Here is a 12,691-nt window from a genome sequence, read left to right as displayed (position 1 = left end):
ACAGCACAAGGGGCAGACACCCCCCAAATGGGCTAAGTACAAGACAGTGAAGCCAAACCAAAACCAGGCCCAGCTCACCTGTTACTACCAGTTTAATGTCCAGGTGCCCACGAACACAATGGGGCCATTAACCTAGAATAATAACATTGAGTAGGAACCCTACAGTAGGCATATAATTAGCAACACATATAAAAAATAGGGTACTTGTAAGTTTTTTAATTTAAAAAAACTATAAAAGCCATCTCACTGCAACAAAGTGTTCCCAATCGAGAGGGTCTCCGCACTTACAAGATCATTTTCGTAAGAATTTGCCAATGGATTACGAGACCACGGAGACACAAATTTATAAAGGTATGGAAGTAGTCATCATTTACAGAGACTTGCGGTGGCCAGACCGTATAGTGGGGCGGACACATAGACTGTAGGGCAGGCAGGGAATGGTAAGACATGGGAGCGGCTCGGAGGGTTGGATCAGGAAGTGGTGAAGAGGGATTTTTTAAGGCCAGGCATTTAAAGGGGACCTGTCACGTGAAAAACACTATTAACCTGCTTGGCCATGGTCACCACCCATCTTGAAAAGTTTTCCCCCTCCCATATACTAATGTTCCACAAACAGGAGGTTGATATCACCAATCACTACCATTTTATTTAGGTGTATCCATATACATGACTCACTGTCAGATCTTTTGGAACTCCTAAAGTGAATCCGCAGAACCACGACAACAAACCTCCCAAGGGTGAGCTGGCCTGGTGGACCACCCCCAATACAGGGAGTGTTAGGGGCAGGCCCGAGGGAGACTATTGCCGCAGAAGCTGATACCTGGGGACAGGAAGTAGGAGCGGAAAAGACGCAGAACTGGCTATAACGGAGACACAGGACAGACTGGCAATGACAGACCAGACTAAGAATAGGCAGGATATGGCGGACGCCCAGGACAGACTGGATATGGCGGAAACACAGGACAGGCAGGGTATAATAATAATTTTATTTATATAATAATAATAATTTTATTTATATAGCGCCAACATATTCTGCAGCGCTTTACAAATTATAGAGGGTATGGCGGAAACACAGGACAGGCAGGTTATGACGAATGCCCAGGACAAACTGGATATGGCGAACGCCCAGGACGGACTGGATATGGCGGAAACACAGGACAGGCAGGGTATGGTGGAAACACAGGACAGGCAGGGTATGGTGGAAACACAGGACAGGCAGGGTATGGTGGAAACACAGGACAGGCAGGGTATGACGCAAACCAACGCCAGGCTCGGTATAATAAAAAGTACTCCAGCGAAGCAGCGCAGAATGGCTCAAATACGGATGGTTACGTTTCTACTGATTTTTTATCTTCCGCGGAAAGCGAACCAGAAACGGGCCGTACCAGGCGAGGACGTAAAAAACACAAGCCCCTTCATTCGGGTTACCAGGAACAAGAATTACAGGCCAAGGTATCACAACCATCGGAAGAGGGATCGCAAGTGACCTCACCATCCACGTATAGCACTTGTGAGTATGACAACACTAATGATAATGACAATTTACAAATCATTAACCTGTCACAACATCAACTAACTACTGCGGAGACGTCTGTACTTAAAAGAGGTTTGACCTTTTCACCATCTCAACAGACGGATAAATTTACTTTAATTAAAGATCTTTTTCTCTTCTGCAGAAAAATCACTTTACAGGTCTTGCATAATCATCCACAGTCTATGGCATCTTTGGACCAAACTGAACAGAGAACGTTCCAGGATTTGATGGATCTCTTACGGGAGGCAGAGTCTCCAGCGAGTAGACCACGATTTCCACATCAGAATAAATCCACGGTATGTCCTCCTCTCTCTACTGTTCCAGCTATAAAAATATTTTTTGAGATGGTCAAGCATGACATAGAAGCACTACCCATGAGGACTGGCTTTATTGCTAACCTCACTTCTCAGGAACAAGGTGCCCTTATTAGTCTTAAAAACAACAAGGATTTTCTGGTCAGGGAGGCTGACAAAGGCGGCAACGTGGTTCTATGGCCGCATGATTTATACCTAGAAGAAGCCTATAGACAGCTTAATGATCCACGGTTCTATCGTAGACTTCCCTCTAACCCCACTGGGGTATTTGCTGTAAAGCTGAGAGCACTCATTGACAAGGCATTTCAATTGGGTATTATTAATATCAAGGAAAGGGACTTCATCTGGGTAGAACAGCCGATTGTATCGACTTTCTACATGTTACCTAAAGTCCACAAAAATATTGAAAAGCCTCCCGGTCGCTCAATTGTATCGAGCATTGGCAGTCTGTGCGAGAGGGCTTGTACTTATATTGACTTTTTCCTGCAGCCAATGGTCATCACACTGCCCTCTCACACTAGGGATTCCTCACATTTCATCAGGACTTACAAGGGAGTGACGTTATCTTCGAATGAATTTATGGTCACCTGCGATGTAGAATCATTGTATTCAAATATCAACCATGATGACGGCATGCGGGCTGTCCTGTTCTTTTTGGACCAACAGGTAAATTCAGACAGAATGCATGACTCTTTTATCATTGATCTACTTGATTTCATTTTGAGACATAATTTTTTTCTGTTTGACAATACCTTTTTTTTTGCAAACATCGGGTGTGGCTATGGGGGCGCGCTGTGCCCCGGCCTTTGCCAATCTTTTTTTAGGGTGGTGGGAGTCTACTGTCGTCTATACATCGGAGCCTTTTATCAACAAAGTGCGACATTGGTCGCGCTATATAGACGACATATTTTTCATTTGGTCTGGCTCATCGGGGGAGTGTCTGGATTTTCTGGACTACCTCAATAATAATCCATTTCATATTTTTTTGACCCACCATTTTTCTTCTGTTACAGTCAATTTTTTGGATCTCGAGGTGAAATGTCAGGATGGCACTCTGTCCACTTGCCTGTACCAGAAGCCCACTGCCGTCAATAGTGTGTTGGAGTATTGCAGCTTCCACCCGAAGCATACGAGAGACGGGGTTCCGATTGGCCAGTTTCTCAGGGCCAGGCGTAACTGCACCCAGGATTCTGACTTTAGGAGGGAAGCCCAGGACCTTACAATGAGGTTTAGAAACAGGAACTATCCCAGGAAATGTATTTCTTCCGCTTATCAGAGGGCCAATGCACAGGCACAAGACACCTTGCTTGTCTCTACCAAAAGAAGACCAGACAACTATGCACGGTTTATTACGGGTTACCGTACCCAATGGTCCCAGGTAAGGCGGATTATGAGTGAACATTGGAGGATTCTAACAACGGATGCACAGACGTCTCAGGTGGTCAGTACCCAACCATTGATGACAGCTAGGAGGGCGCCTAATTTTAGAGATATACTCACCAACAGTCATTATATTAGACCCACCTATAGACTGAACCGCGGACTTTGTCTACGTGGTTCTTTCCCTTGCGGCGACTGCAGTATCTGTCCGTATATGCATCCTTCTCGTGACGTCTTCCTTAATCCGACGGACCAAATACAGCATAAGTTGAGGGCATATATTAACTGTAAAACCTCTCATGTGATATATGCGTTGATTTGTCCCTGCCCTTGCATTTACGTAGGTCAGACCTGACAGGAGCTACGGCGGAGAATACAATGTCATTTTTCAACTATCAATACAGCTGCAGCTGATAGCCGCAAGGGTAAGACGCTGTCCACAGTCGCTTCACATTTTCTATTACATCACGCGGGTAGCTATGCGAAGACTAAGATAGTTGGTTTGGAACGCGTTAGGAGCTCTGGCAGGGGGGTTCTTTACAAAAACGACTATTACAGATTGAGTCTCGGTGGATCTACCTGCTTCACTCTACTGCACCCCATGGAATTAATGAGGATCTCCTCTTCACAGGTTTCTTGGGTTAATCTCTCTGGGTCAGCCCTCATTGCATATTTGGGACTGACGACACCTGGGATGTAAGGATATTGATGAATACTTATCATCGAGGATCGTTCCCGTTGGAGTACATCGCCGAGGACTTCTTTGGGTCTCCCCCCCTGTGGGAACCACTTCGGAGGGGCTATCGTTGGAATATAAAACCGTGGCCACATATCCACTAGTGGGGACACTGCGCCACATATGGACTTTACTGTGGATGTTTGGCATCTCAATCTGTGGCCACTTATTCTTCAGTGAGGACTTTGAGCTACACAAGGACATTACGGTGGATTTTCTGGAAGGACTTCAGTTACTGTATTACTGTTTTGGGTATCATGCCTCACTTGGGGGACTATATATACAGGTCCTTCTCAAAAAATTAGCATATAGTGTTAAATTTCATTATTTACCATAATGTAATGATTACAATTAAACTTTCATATATTATAGATTCATTATCCACCAACTGAAATTTGTCAGGTCTTTTATTGTTTTAATACTGATGATTTTGGCATACAACTCCTGATAACCCAAAAAACCTGTCTCAATAAATTAGCATATTTCACCCGTCCAATCAAATAAAAGTGTTTTTTAATAACAAACCAAAAAACCAACAAATAATAATGTTCAGTTATGCACTCAATACTTGGTCGGGAATCCTTTGGCAGAAATGACTGCTTCAATGCGGCGTGGCATGGAGGCAATCAGCCTGTGACACTGCTGAGATGTTATGGAGGCCCAGGATGCTTCAATAGCGGCCTTAAGCTCATCCAGAGTGTTGGGTCTTGCGTCTCTCAACTTTCTCTTCACAATATCCCACAGATTCTCTATGGGGTTCAGGTCAGGAGAGTTGGCAGGCCAATTGAGCACAGTAATACCATGGACAGTAAACCATTTACCAGTGGTTTTGGCACTGTGAGCAGGTGCCAGGTCGTGCTGAAAAATGAAATCTTCATCTCCATAAAGCATTTCAGCCGATGGAAGCATGAAGTGCTCCAAAATCTCCTGATAGCTAGCTGCATTGACCCTGCCCTTGATGAAACACAGTGGACCAACACCAGCAGCTGACATGGCACCCCACACCATCACTGACTGTGGGTACTTGACACTGGACTTCAGGCATTTTGGCATTTCCTTCTCCCCAGTCTTCCTCCAGACTCTGGCACCTTGATTTCCGAATGACATGCAAAATTTGCTTTCATCAGAAAAAAGTACTTGGGACCACTTAGCAACAGTCCAGTGCTGCTTCTCTGTAGCCCAGGTCAGGCGCTTCTGCCGCTGTTTATGGTTCAAAAGTGGCTTTACCTGGGGAATGCGGCACCTGTAGCCCATTTCCTGCACACGCCTGTGCACGGTGGCTCTGGATGTTTCCACACCAGACTCAGTCCACTGCTTCCTCAGGTACCCCAAGGTCTGGAATCGGTCCTTCTCCACAATCTTCCTCAGGGTCCGGTCACCTCTTCTCGTTGTACAGCGTTTTCTGCCACATTTTTTCCTTCCAACAGACTTACCATTGAGGTGCCTTGATACAGCACTCTGGGAACAGCCTATTTGTTGAGAAATTTCTTTCTGGATCTTACCCTCTTGCTTGAGGGTGTCAATGATGGCCTTCTTGACATCTGTCAGGTCGCTAGTCTTACCCATGATGGGGGTTTTGAGTAATGAACCAGGCAGGGAGTTTTTAAAAGCCTCAGGTATCTTTTGCATGTGTTTAGAGTTAATTAGTTGATTCAGAAGATTAGGGTAATAGGTCGTTTAGAGAACCTTTTCTTGATATGCTAATTTATTGAGACAGGTTTTTTGGGTTATCAGGAGTTGTAGGCCAAAATCATCAGTATTAAAACAATAAAAGACCTGACAAATTTCAGTTGGTGGATAATGAATCTATAATATATGAAAGTTTAATTGTAATCATTACATTATGGTAAATAATGAAATTTAACACTATATGCTAATTTTTTGAGAAGGACCTGTATTTTTATCACATATATGATCGTTTGTTGTAAATTGTGATACAGTTGTTCTGTTATGAGACATCTATATATCCATTTGGTCCCTGTGGATGATGCTGGCCCATATATGTGTATTCCCTGGGCATTAGTATTTATTTTGCGTGTTTAAATTATGTTACACGCACATGGTTATACAATATGTTCATTACATTTATATGTAACTTATTATTTATTTATTTTTCTTTACTCAGTGTGTATTTTGATGTGATGTAGGCTGCTTTATGTAATTATATGCTTGGTTTTTACCACCTCCTGTGCACATCGTGCTCACCTGCCTTTTCCTTGCTGACTTTATTGCATCCGTCCTGTTGCTCCCAAGACTCCTGATTGCACCACGTCCTCTCTCCCCACACGCTATCCTGCTGGCTGCACCGACGCCTGTGTACCGTTTACCTACCCGGAACTAGGGCTTAGTAGGTCCACTTCACAAAGTGAGCCTAACAATTCTCTATAGCAATGTCATTTTTTTAACCACTGTCTTTTTTGGCCAAGGTATCACATCCTGAGCAAAAAAATATACTCTGAATCCAAAAATTCTCTTGTAGAATATTTTAAAATTAATTTTCCTAAATTGAAGAATCCCCTTAATAGTTTATATATACGAAGGTGTGCATAAAAAGTGGTGCACTCATTCCTCCTGCCCATTGGGGTTAGGCAAGTAGTATGGACCAGTACCTGAGGGACTCATTTTAAATTTTTACATAGACCCAATATGTACCCTGAATTAGAGAATCTTCACTGTAATAGCTGGTAAGGTAACCATTGTAAAAGATTTTGGGCCCAGTTCATGAAGACTGGCATTGTGCACACCACGTCTTAATGAAGGGGCACGGTGGAGTAAGAGATGCGTGAGTCATTAAGAGGCACACTCCAGTTAATGACTCAGGTGTGTCTTAAAAGTGTTATGCGCCTAGCTAGAAATCTTACTCCAGTCATGGACTGGAGTAAAGGTACCTTCACACGAAGCGACGCTGCAGCGATAGCGACAACGATGTCGATCGCTGCAGCGTCGCTGTTTGGTCGCTGGAGAGCTGTCACACAGACCGCTCTCCAGCGATCAACTATGCCGAGGTCCCCTGGTAACCAGGGTAAACATCGGGTAACTAAGCGCAGGGCCGCGCTTAGTAACCCGATGTTTACCCTGGTTACCAGCGTAAAATCTAAAAAAAAAAAACAGCACATACTTACATTCACGTCCCCCTGCGTCCACTTCCTGACTGACTGAGCGCCGTACAGTGAGAGCAGAGCGGTGACGTCACCGCTGTGCTGCTTTCACTTTCACTTTGCGGCGCTGAGTCAGAGGAGGAAGCAGACTGCAGGGGACGCAATGTGAGTATGTGCTGTTTGTTTTTTTTACATTTTACGCTAGTAACCAGGGTAAACATCGGGTAACTAAGCGCGGCCCTGCGCTTAGTAACCCGATGTTTACCCTGGTTACCAGTGTAAAATATCGCTGGTATCGTTGCTTTTGCTTTCAAACACAACGATACACAGCGATCGGACGACCAAATAAAGTTCTGGACTTTATTCAGCGACCAGCGACATCACAGCAGGATCCTGATCGCTGCTGCGTGTCAAACGAAACGATATCGCTAGCGAGGACGCTGCAACGTCACGGATTGCTAGCGATATCGTTATAATGTCGTTTCGTGTGAAGGTACCTTAAGGTTCCTGGCGTTAGCTAAGCCACGTCTGGTAGAGGATCAGACAGGTGGGCATTGCCATGCTCCTGCCTTACCCCAGCTCCACCCATTTTGTTGGTGTTGGGCAGGTCTGGTGTGAAAATGTCAAAAGTTGCAACATTTTTCCACAACTTTGCATTGTTCAAAAATGTTGTAACTTTTCATAGTGTTTTATTTCAGTTCTGGCATAATGCTTTGTTGTATCGGCCCCCATGTTTTCCTAGGATATATCCTATCCAGACGTGCAGTTATAAACCTCTGCACAGGTGACAGGACACATCAGCCTCGCCGATCTCCTCTCTGTGCAGTTTTCTACACTGTGTAGGCAAAATCCCAGAAAAGCATCATCCCACTACCTATTAAAGGCCGTGCCACAAAAACCTTGATAAGTCACTTACAAGAGTATAATGAATCATGCATAAAATATACTAAATGATATATGTACAGAGACGAGGTGTCAATAGAAAATACTTTGTTTTATTTGGGGTTTTTTTCAGATACAATATCAGTTTAATGAACGGTCTTCTTATCTGTACTTGGAGGTGAGGATGTTAGACACGACTGCAAGAAACTTGTCAAAAGCAGCATGGGTGACGGCATCAAAGTGAGCGGAGTAGTGAGCGGCCAGGGTGACCAGGATGCAGTGAGACAGCAGCTGGAACACAAAAGGAGAACATTAATAAAATATATTCTTACAAGCCAAACTTACATGTGGCCCTCTCCCCTAACTCAACAGACAAGACCCCATTGTTAAGCTAGGCAATAATGGTATTTACTGGACATTAATACAGAAGCTGATATGCTAATGCTGGGCACAGACCCCGGAGGGAAGAACATGGAACAGGTCTGTGTTTTGTAAGCATCCTATGTGCTGCAGTATGAAGCAAGGGTTTTAGGGAAGAAAACCTTAGTATTAGGCCATGTTCACACGTTCAGTATTTAGTCAGTATTTTACCTCAGTATTTGTAAGCGAAAATCAGGAGTGGAACAATCAGAGGAAAAGTATAATAGAAACACGTCACCACTTCTGTATTTATCACCCACTCCTGATATTGGCTTACAAATACTAAGGTAAAAAACTCACCAAACACTGAACGTGTGAAGGTGGCCTTCTGCTGTGTGGTAGAGACTGTTTTAGTGAACGTTAATAGGAGTCTTACATTGAAGTTTCCTGGGTCCACTCTCAGGTTGTAGGCATGCAGGTCACTCAGTTGGGACAGGGATCCCTCCAAGTTGTCCAGGTGTTTGGCCGCCTCTGCAAGAGCCCCCAAGACCTTTCCTCCATGTGTCTGGAGATCAGTGGATCCGTGGCTGCGGTCAAAGTGGGCGAAGTAAGTCTTGGTCTGGGGGAAGCCCAGGAACATCCTAAAAGGAAAGACGCAAGGTTTACACATAGAGCAGGGTAATCTTTAAAAAGTTTGCCCAGGACTTAAACATTGATAACCTATACTAAATAAAGGTTACCAATATCAGATTGCTGACTGTTCTTGGGTACAGCAGCTCAGCTGCCATTAATGTCGATGCGAGCTGAGCTGCAGCACCTGAGCACGGCCAGTACAGTGTTCTTCCAGCCCTTCACACGGTACATCCAGCCATTGCTGCAAAGAGATCTGATATTAATGACTTATTCCAAAGATAAGTTTCCCACATACCAGTGCTGACATCCCCTTTACATCTAAAACAGTTCTAATATTATGTTATTTTCTCTTAGTGTAAAACATAACTGATACCAATTAATGAACTCGTTACCTTTCCAAAGCTTCAGCACCGAGAGCGCTCACATTTCCAGAGGCTTTGCCCAGGATGGCCACGATGGCAGCCTTCTCAACCTCAGAGAAAGTCATGTTTTTTGTGTGTGGTCGATGTGAGCTGTAGGGTAAGACGCAGAAGTTTTGTGCTCTGTGTCAGGACACTGGGAATTTATAGAGGAAGGGTCAGCAGAAATGTATACTTGTCCACGGCCATTGGTTATTTTGAAGATACACCCTATAGATTGTGAAAAAGTGCTGCCTGTGTAGAACCATGTGCAGTGGTAAGCATCTGGTATTGGTTTGAAACTTGGGATTCATTGCAATTTATTTTTTTCTCTTTATTTAAAATAAATTAACTTTATTTTTGGACATCTTAAGAAATTATTGAGTAAGGCTGTCCATACAGGACACGATCGCCTCCGTTATACGATTGACAGATGTTTAATCGCCTGCTTAGATTTGCTGAGCTGCCTGTAATATGCACAGAACGATCAGTAACACGATTGTTCTGTTCTCTGTGTTCTAATATTGGCAGCAAATCACCTGTTTACACAGGACAATGTGTTGCCTAAAATGATGATTTTTGAAGCCTGTTTTGCTTGTTTGTCTGGTGTTCGTCAGTCTGTTTAGGCAGACCAATTATCAGGAACGAATCTTCCTCAATTATCAGCCACACTAAATACGCCTCAGGAGTGAAACAGTTTTTGACCAGGTTATTAATCACTGATCAGACACAACTGACCATTATGTAGGTTGGATCGCTATAGGATATATTTTCTTAGGCTATCCAAATTATTTTTGCATTGATTCCGTGTAGTTATACAAGTATTTCAGAGGAGATTCCACTATTATATACCGTATATCTTATCTCCTGGTATCAGAGTTTTTTTTCTAATTAAGATTTAACAGAGTTATTCAAGACTATTTTATTTTTTTACATCTGTTGGGCTTTTAGGTTTTCTTTATAACTATGTCAAATTCTCCAACACAAGCCTCCATGGCAAATTGCATCATATTACGCAGATAAGATATCGCTACACGCAATGCAGTTATTTCCATAAGAACAACAGCAAGGTCCTGGAGGAACAATATTGTAAATCAATATGGATCATTTGGCGGCTTTGATATCCATTGATGCAGAGGATGCAGCAGAGCGGTGTAGTTACCATTATAGATAACAGTCAGAATGCTGATGTGATGTGAGGCCACTGTCTCAGGCTTAAAGGGTTGTCTGTTACGTTAATCTTGATGGCTTATCCTTAGGAAATCATAATACCAAATTGGAGAGGGTACGATACCTGGCAGCTGTTTGCGGTGCAGACTGCAGCTGGACGTGATCAGTTGCTGAGCTGCACAGCACAGCTCCATCAAATACATAGTGGCCGTCGAGCGCCCCCACACCGCCGCAGGGCCGAGGGGTACCCGGAGCCGGGCCTCTGGGTCTCAGTCCTGGGGTTGTCACGGTGGCTAGACCCGGTCCGTGGCCCTGTCTGTCAGTGGGGGACGTCCGGTGCAATAAGTGGTGTTGTAACGGTGCAGTTGTGAGGTGCAGGTCGCGGTAAATAACAAGGACACCAGGTTGCAGTCTCTTTACCTCTTTACTGAAGGTTTTGGAGACCTCAGTCCAGAGCGCTGTTAACTGGGTTGTCAGAGACCGGCCGGTCCAAAGGCACATCAGGAGTTCTCTTTACAGGTGGGAATCAGTGTCTACCTGCTAGCGCTGGGTGTTGTAGTTCTTCCCTGCTGAGCTCCCGGGATAGTCCTCACAACTGTTTCTGTCTGTCTCTATTGTTCGTTCTCTTCGTCCTCCAGGTGATATGGTAGGACGCACCCGTATGACGGGGTAGGCCTGGAGTTCTTCCGGGACCCTAGAGTCGCCCCTCTCCCACAGCTGCCTCCGTTGTCTGCTTAGGTGTTAAGTGAGACAGCCAACCTGTAATTAGCTGTCTGGCCGTGGTTTGCAGTGTACTTAAAGTCTCTTACTTGCTCGGCGTTCCGGCCACCGACTGTTTGCGCCTCAGAAGGATGTTGCCTCAGTCTAACAGCACGACTCCTTCTGGTCCCAATACTTCTTTACTGTATTCCCGTTGTGCACTGGTTAGTTCTGCTCTGAGGAGTCTGCCAGGATCCCATCCCTGACAGGTCCTCTCACTAGCTCTTCCCAGCTACTTCTCCCTGTCTTCCTGTCCAACCCCCAGTTTTACCAGAGTTGTGAGGAGTGGCCTACTAGATAGGACCACCCCCCCTGGTGGCCGGAGTGTGAAGTGTGGTGTGAGTGTACCTGGTCAGAGAAACTCCTTAGTGCAATCAGACGTACCATAGCTCCCCATAGTGGCGGAGCCACAGTACTGCAACAACCAGGACTCTGGGGTGCTGCACTCCCCCCCGGTTAAATCCAGTACTCCGGGACTGGGAAAACAAGAACAATAATACATGTTAACAGGAAACACACAAATTTTTGAAATAGCCTACCAATTGAACATAACTATGCTTCCCTTTACGGGAGGTGAGGATTCTTGAACGTTGCAAAAGTTAGGTCATGCACAGTTTATGACTCTCAGTTCAGTGGTTGAAACAGCGGGGACCCCGGGTAAACAAAGGGGTCCCCCTTATGAAAGTTTTTGAGCAATTCACCGTCCATTACTCTAGTGTCCATTTAAAAACCTGTAACAAAAAGATATGCATACAAACATTTTCAATTAAATAGCAGCCCTTATCAATACCTCCAAGTTTTGTAGCGGAGGGGAGTTTGATTTTGAGTGCTGCGTGTGGACCTTCGCAGTGCAGGGGTTGCTATTGGCCTAACAGGGCCCGCTATGCTTGCTACCGCTGGTGTAGTGCACTGTCTTCTAGCTACACTTCTAGTGAGTCTGGGTAGCACTGGCAGGTTGGGGCTCTCAGAGCTGCTGCTATCAACAGTGGGTACAGCAGATTCACTGATAGCAGAGGGAGGATTTGCTGGTTCAGCGGTCGGCATGGTGTCATCAGTTAAGGCTTGTTGAGGTAGCGGGGCCGGCTGATCTGATACCACCATTGTTTCTGGTGGGTCCGGCTGTTGGAACATTAGAACAGGCACCGCGATGGCTTGGTTTATCTGAGTCCAGGATTGGGGAAAGTCACCAAGGACGGTATGGAACATCTTCTCCTTTTCCACCGGCGGGGAGATTTCTGGGGCCGTGCCCCTCTCTTTCAACTTATCGGGGCAGACCTTAAGGTGATCCCTGGATACCGCTGTCGAGGTCTCCCCTCTGTCCTTGCTGATGAGACAGACCTTTGTGTTGTCGAAGTCGGATGGCAGGATGGTATACGGTTCCGCTTCCCATTGGTCATCGAGCTTATGTAATCTCCTCTTTCGTTTAA

The 12,691-nt window shown here is 45.0% G+C and overlaps 1 protein-coding gene across 1 annotated transcript; it reads right to left on the bottom strand.

Moving 5' to 3' along the window:
* Positions 1-8,044: 8,044 nt before the first annotated feature.
* LOC143786093 (hemoglobin subunit alpha-4-like) lies at positions 8,045-9,469 on the bottom strand. Its single transcript, XM_077275302.1, has 3 exons — positions 9,330-9,469; positions 8,741-8,945; positions 8,045-8,235 (listed from the first exon to the last, which is right to left on the bottom strand). Exons 1-3 carry the CDS (start codon positions 9,422-9,424, stop codon positions 8,107-8,109), a joined length of 429 nt encoding a protein of 142 aa, XP_077131417.1. The 5' UTR covers positions 9,425-9,469; the 3' UTR covers positions 8,045-8,106.
* Between the last annotated feature and the right edge of the window lie 3,222 nt (positions 9,470-12,691).

This window comes from Ranitomeya variabilis, chromosome 7 (assembly GCF_051348905.1).
Source record: "Ranitomeya variabilis isolate aRanVar5 chromosome 7, aRanVar5.hap1, whole genome shotgun sequence".
Classification (NCBI taxonomy): Eukaryota; Metazoa; Chordata; class Amphibia; order Anura; family Dendrobatidae; genus Ranitomeya; species Ranitomeya variabilis.
The sequence above is the reverse complement of the archived record's forward strand: the minus strand, read 5'-3'. Positions and strand labels throughout refer to the sequence as shown.

Excerpts from the sequence above, each read along its gene's own strand:
- LOC143786093 (XM_077275302.1), bottom strand. The coding sequence starts at position 9,424 with ATGACTTTCTCTGAGGTTGAGAAGGCTGCCATCGTGGCCATCCTGGGC. Across the intron at positions 8,946-9,329 it reads GGTGCTGAAGCTTTGGAAAG|GATGTTCCTGGGCTTCCCCC; the intron begins GTAACGAGTTCA and ends CTTTCCTTTTAG. Across the intron at positions 8,236-8,740 it reads TGGACCCAGGAAACTTCAAT|CTGCTGTCTCACTGCATCCT; the intron begins GTAAGACTCCTA and ends TTTGTGTTCCAG.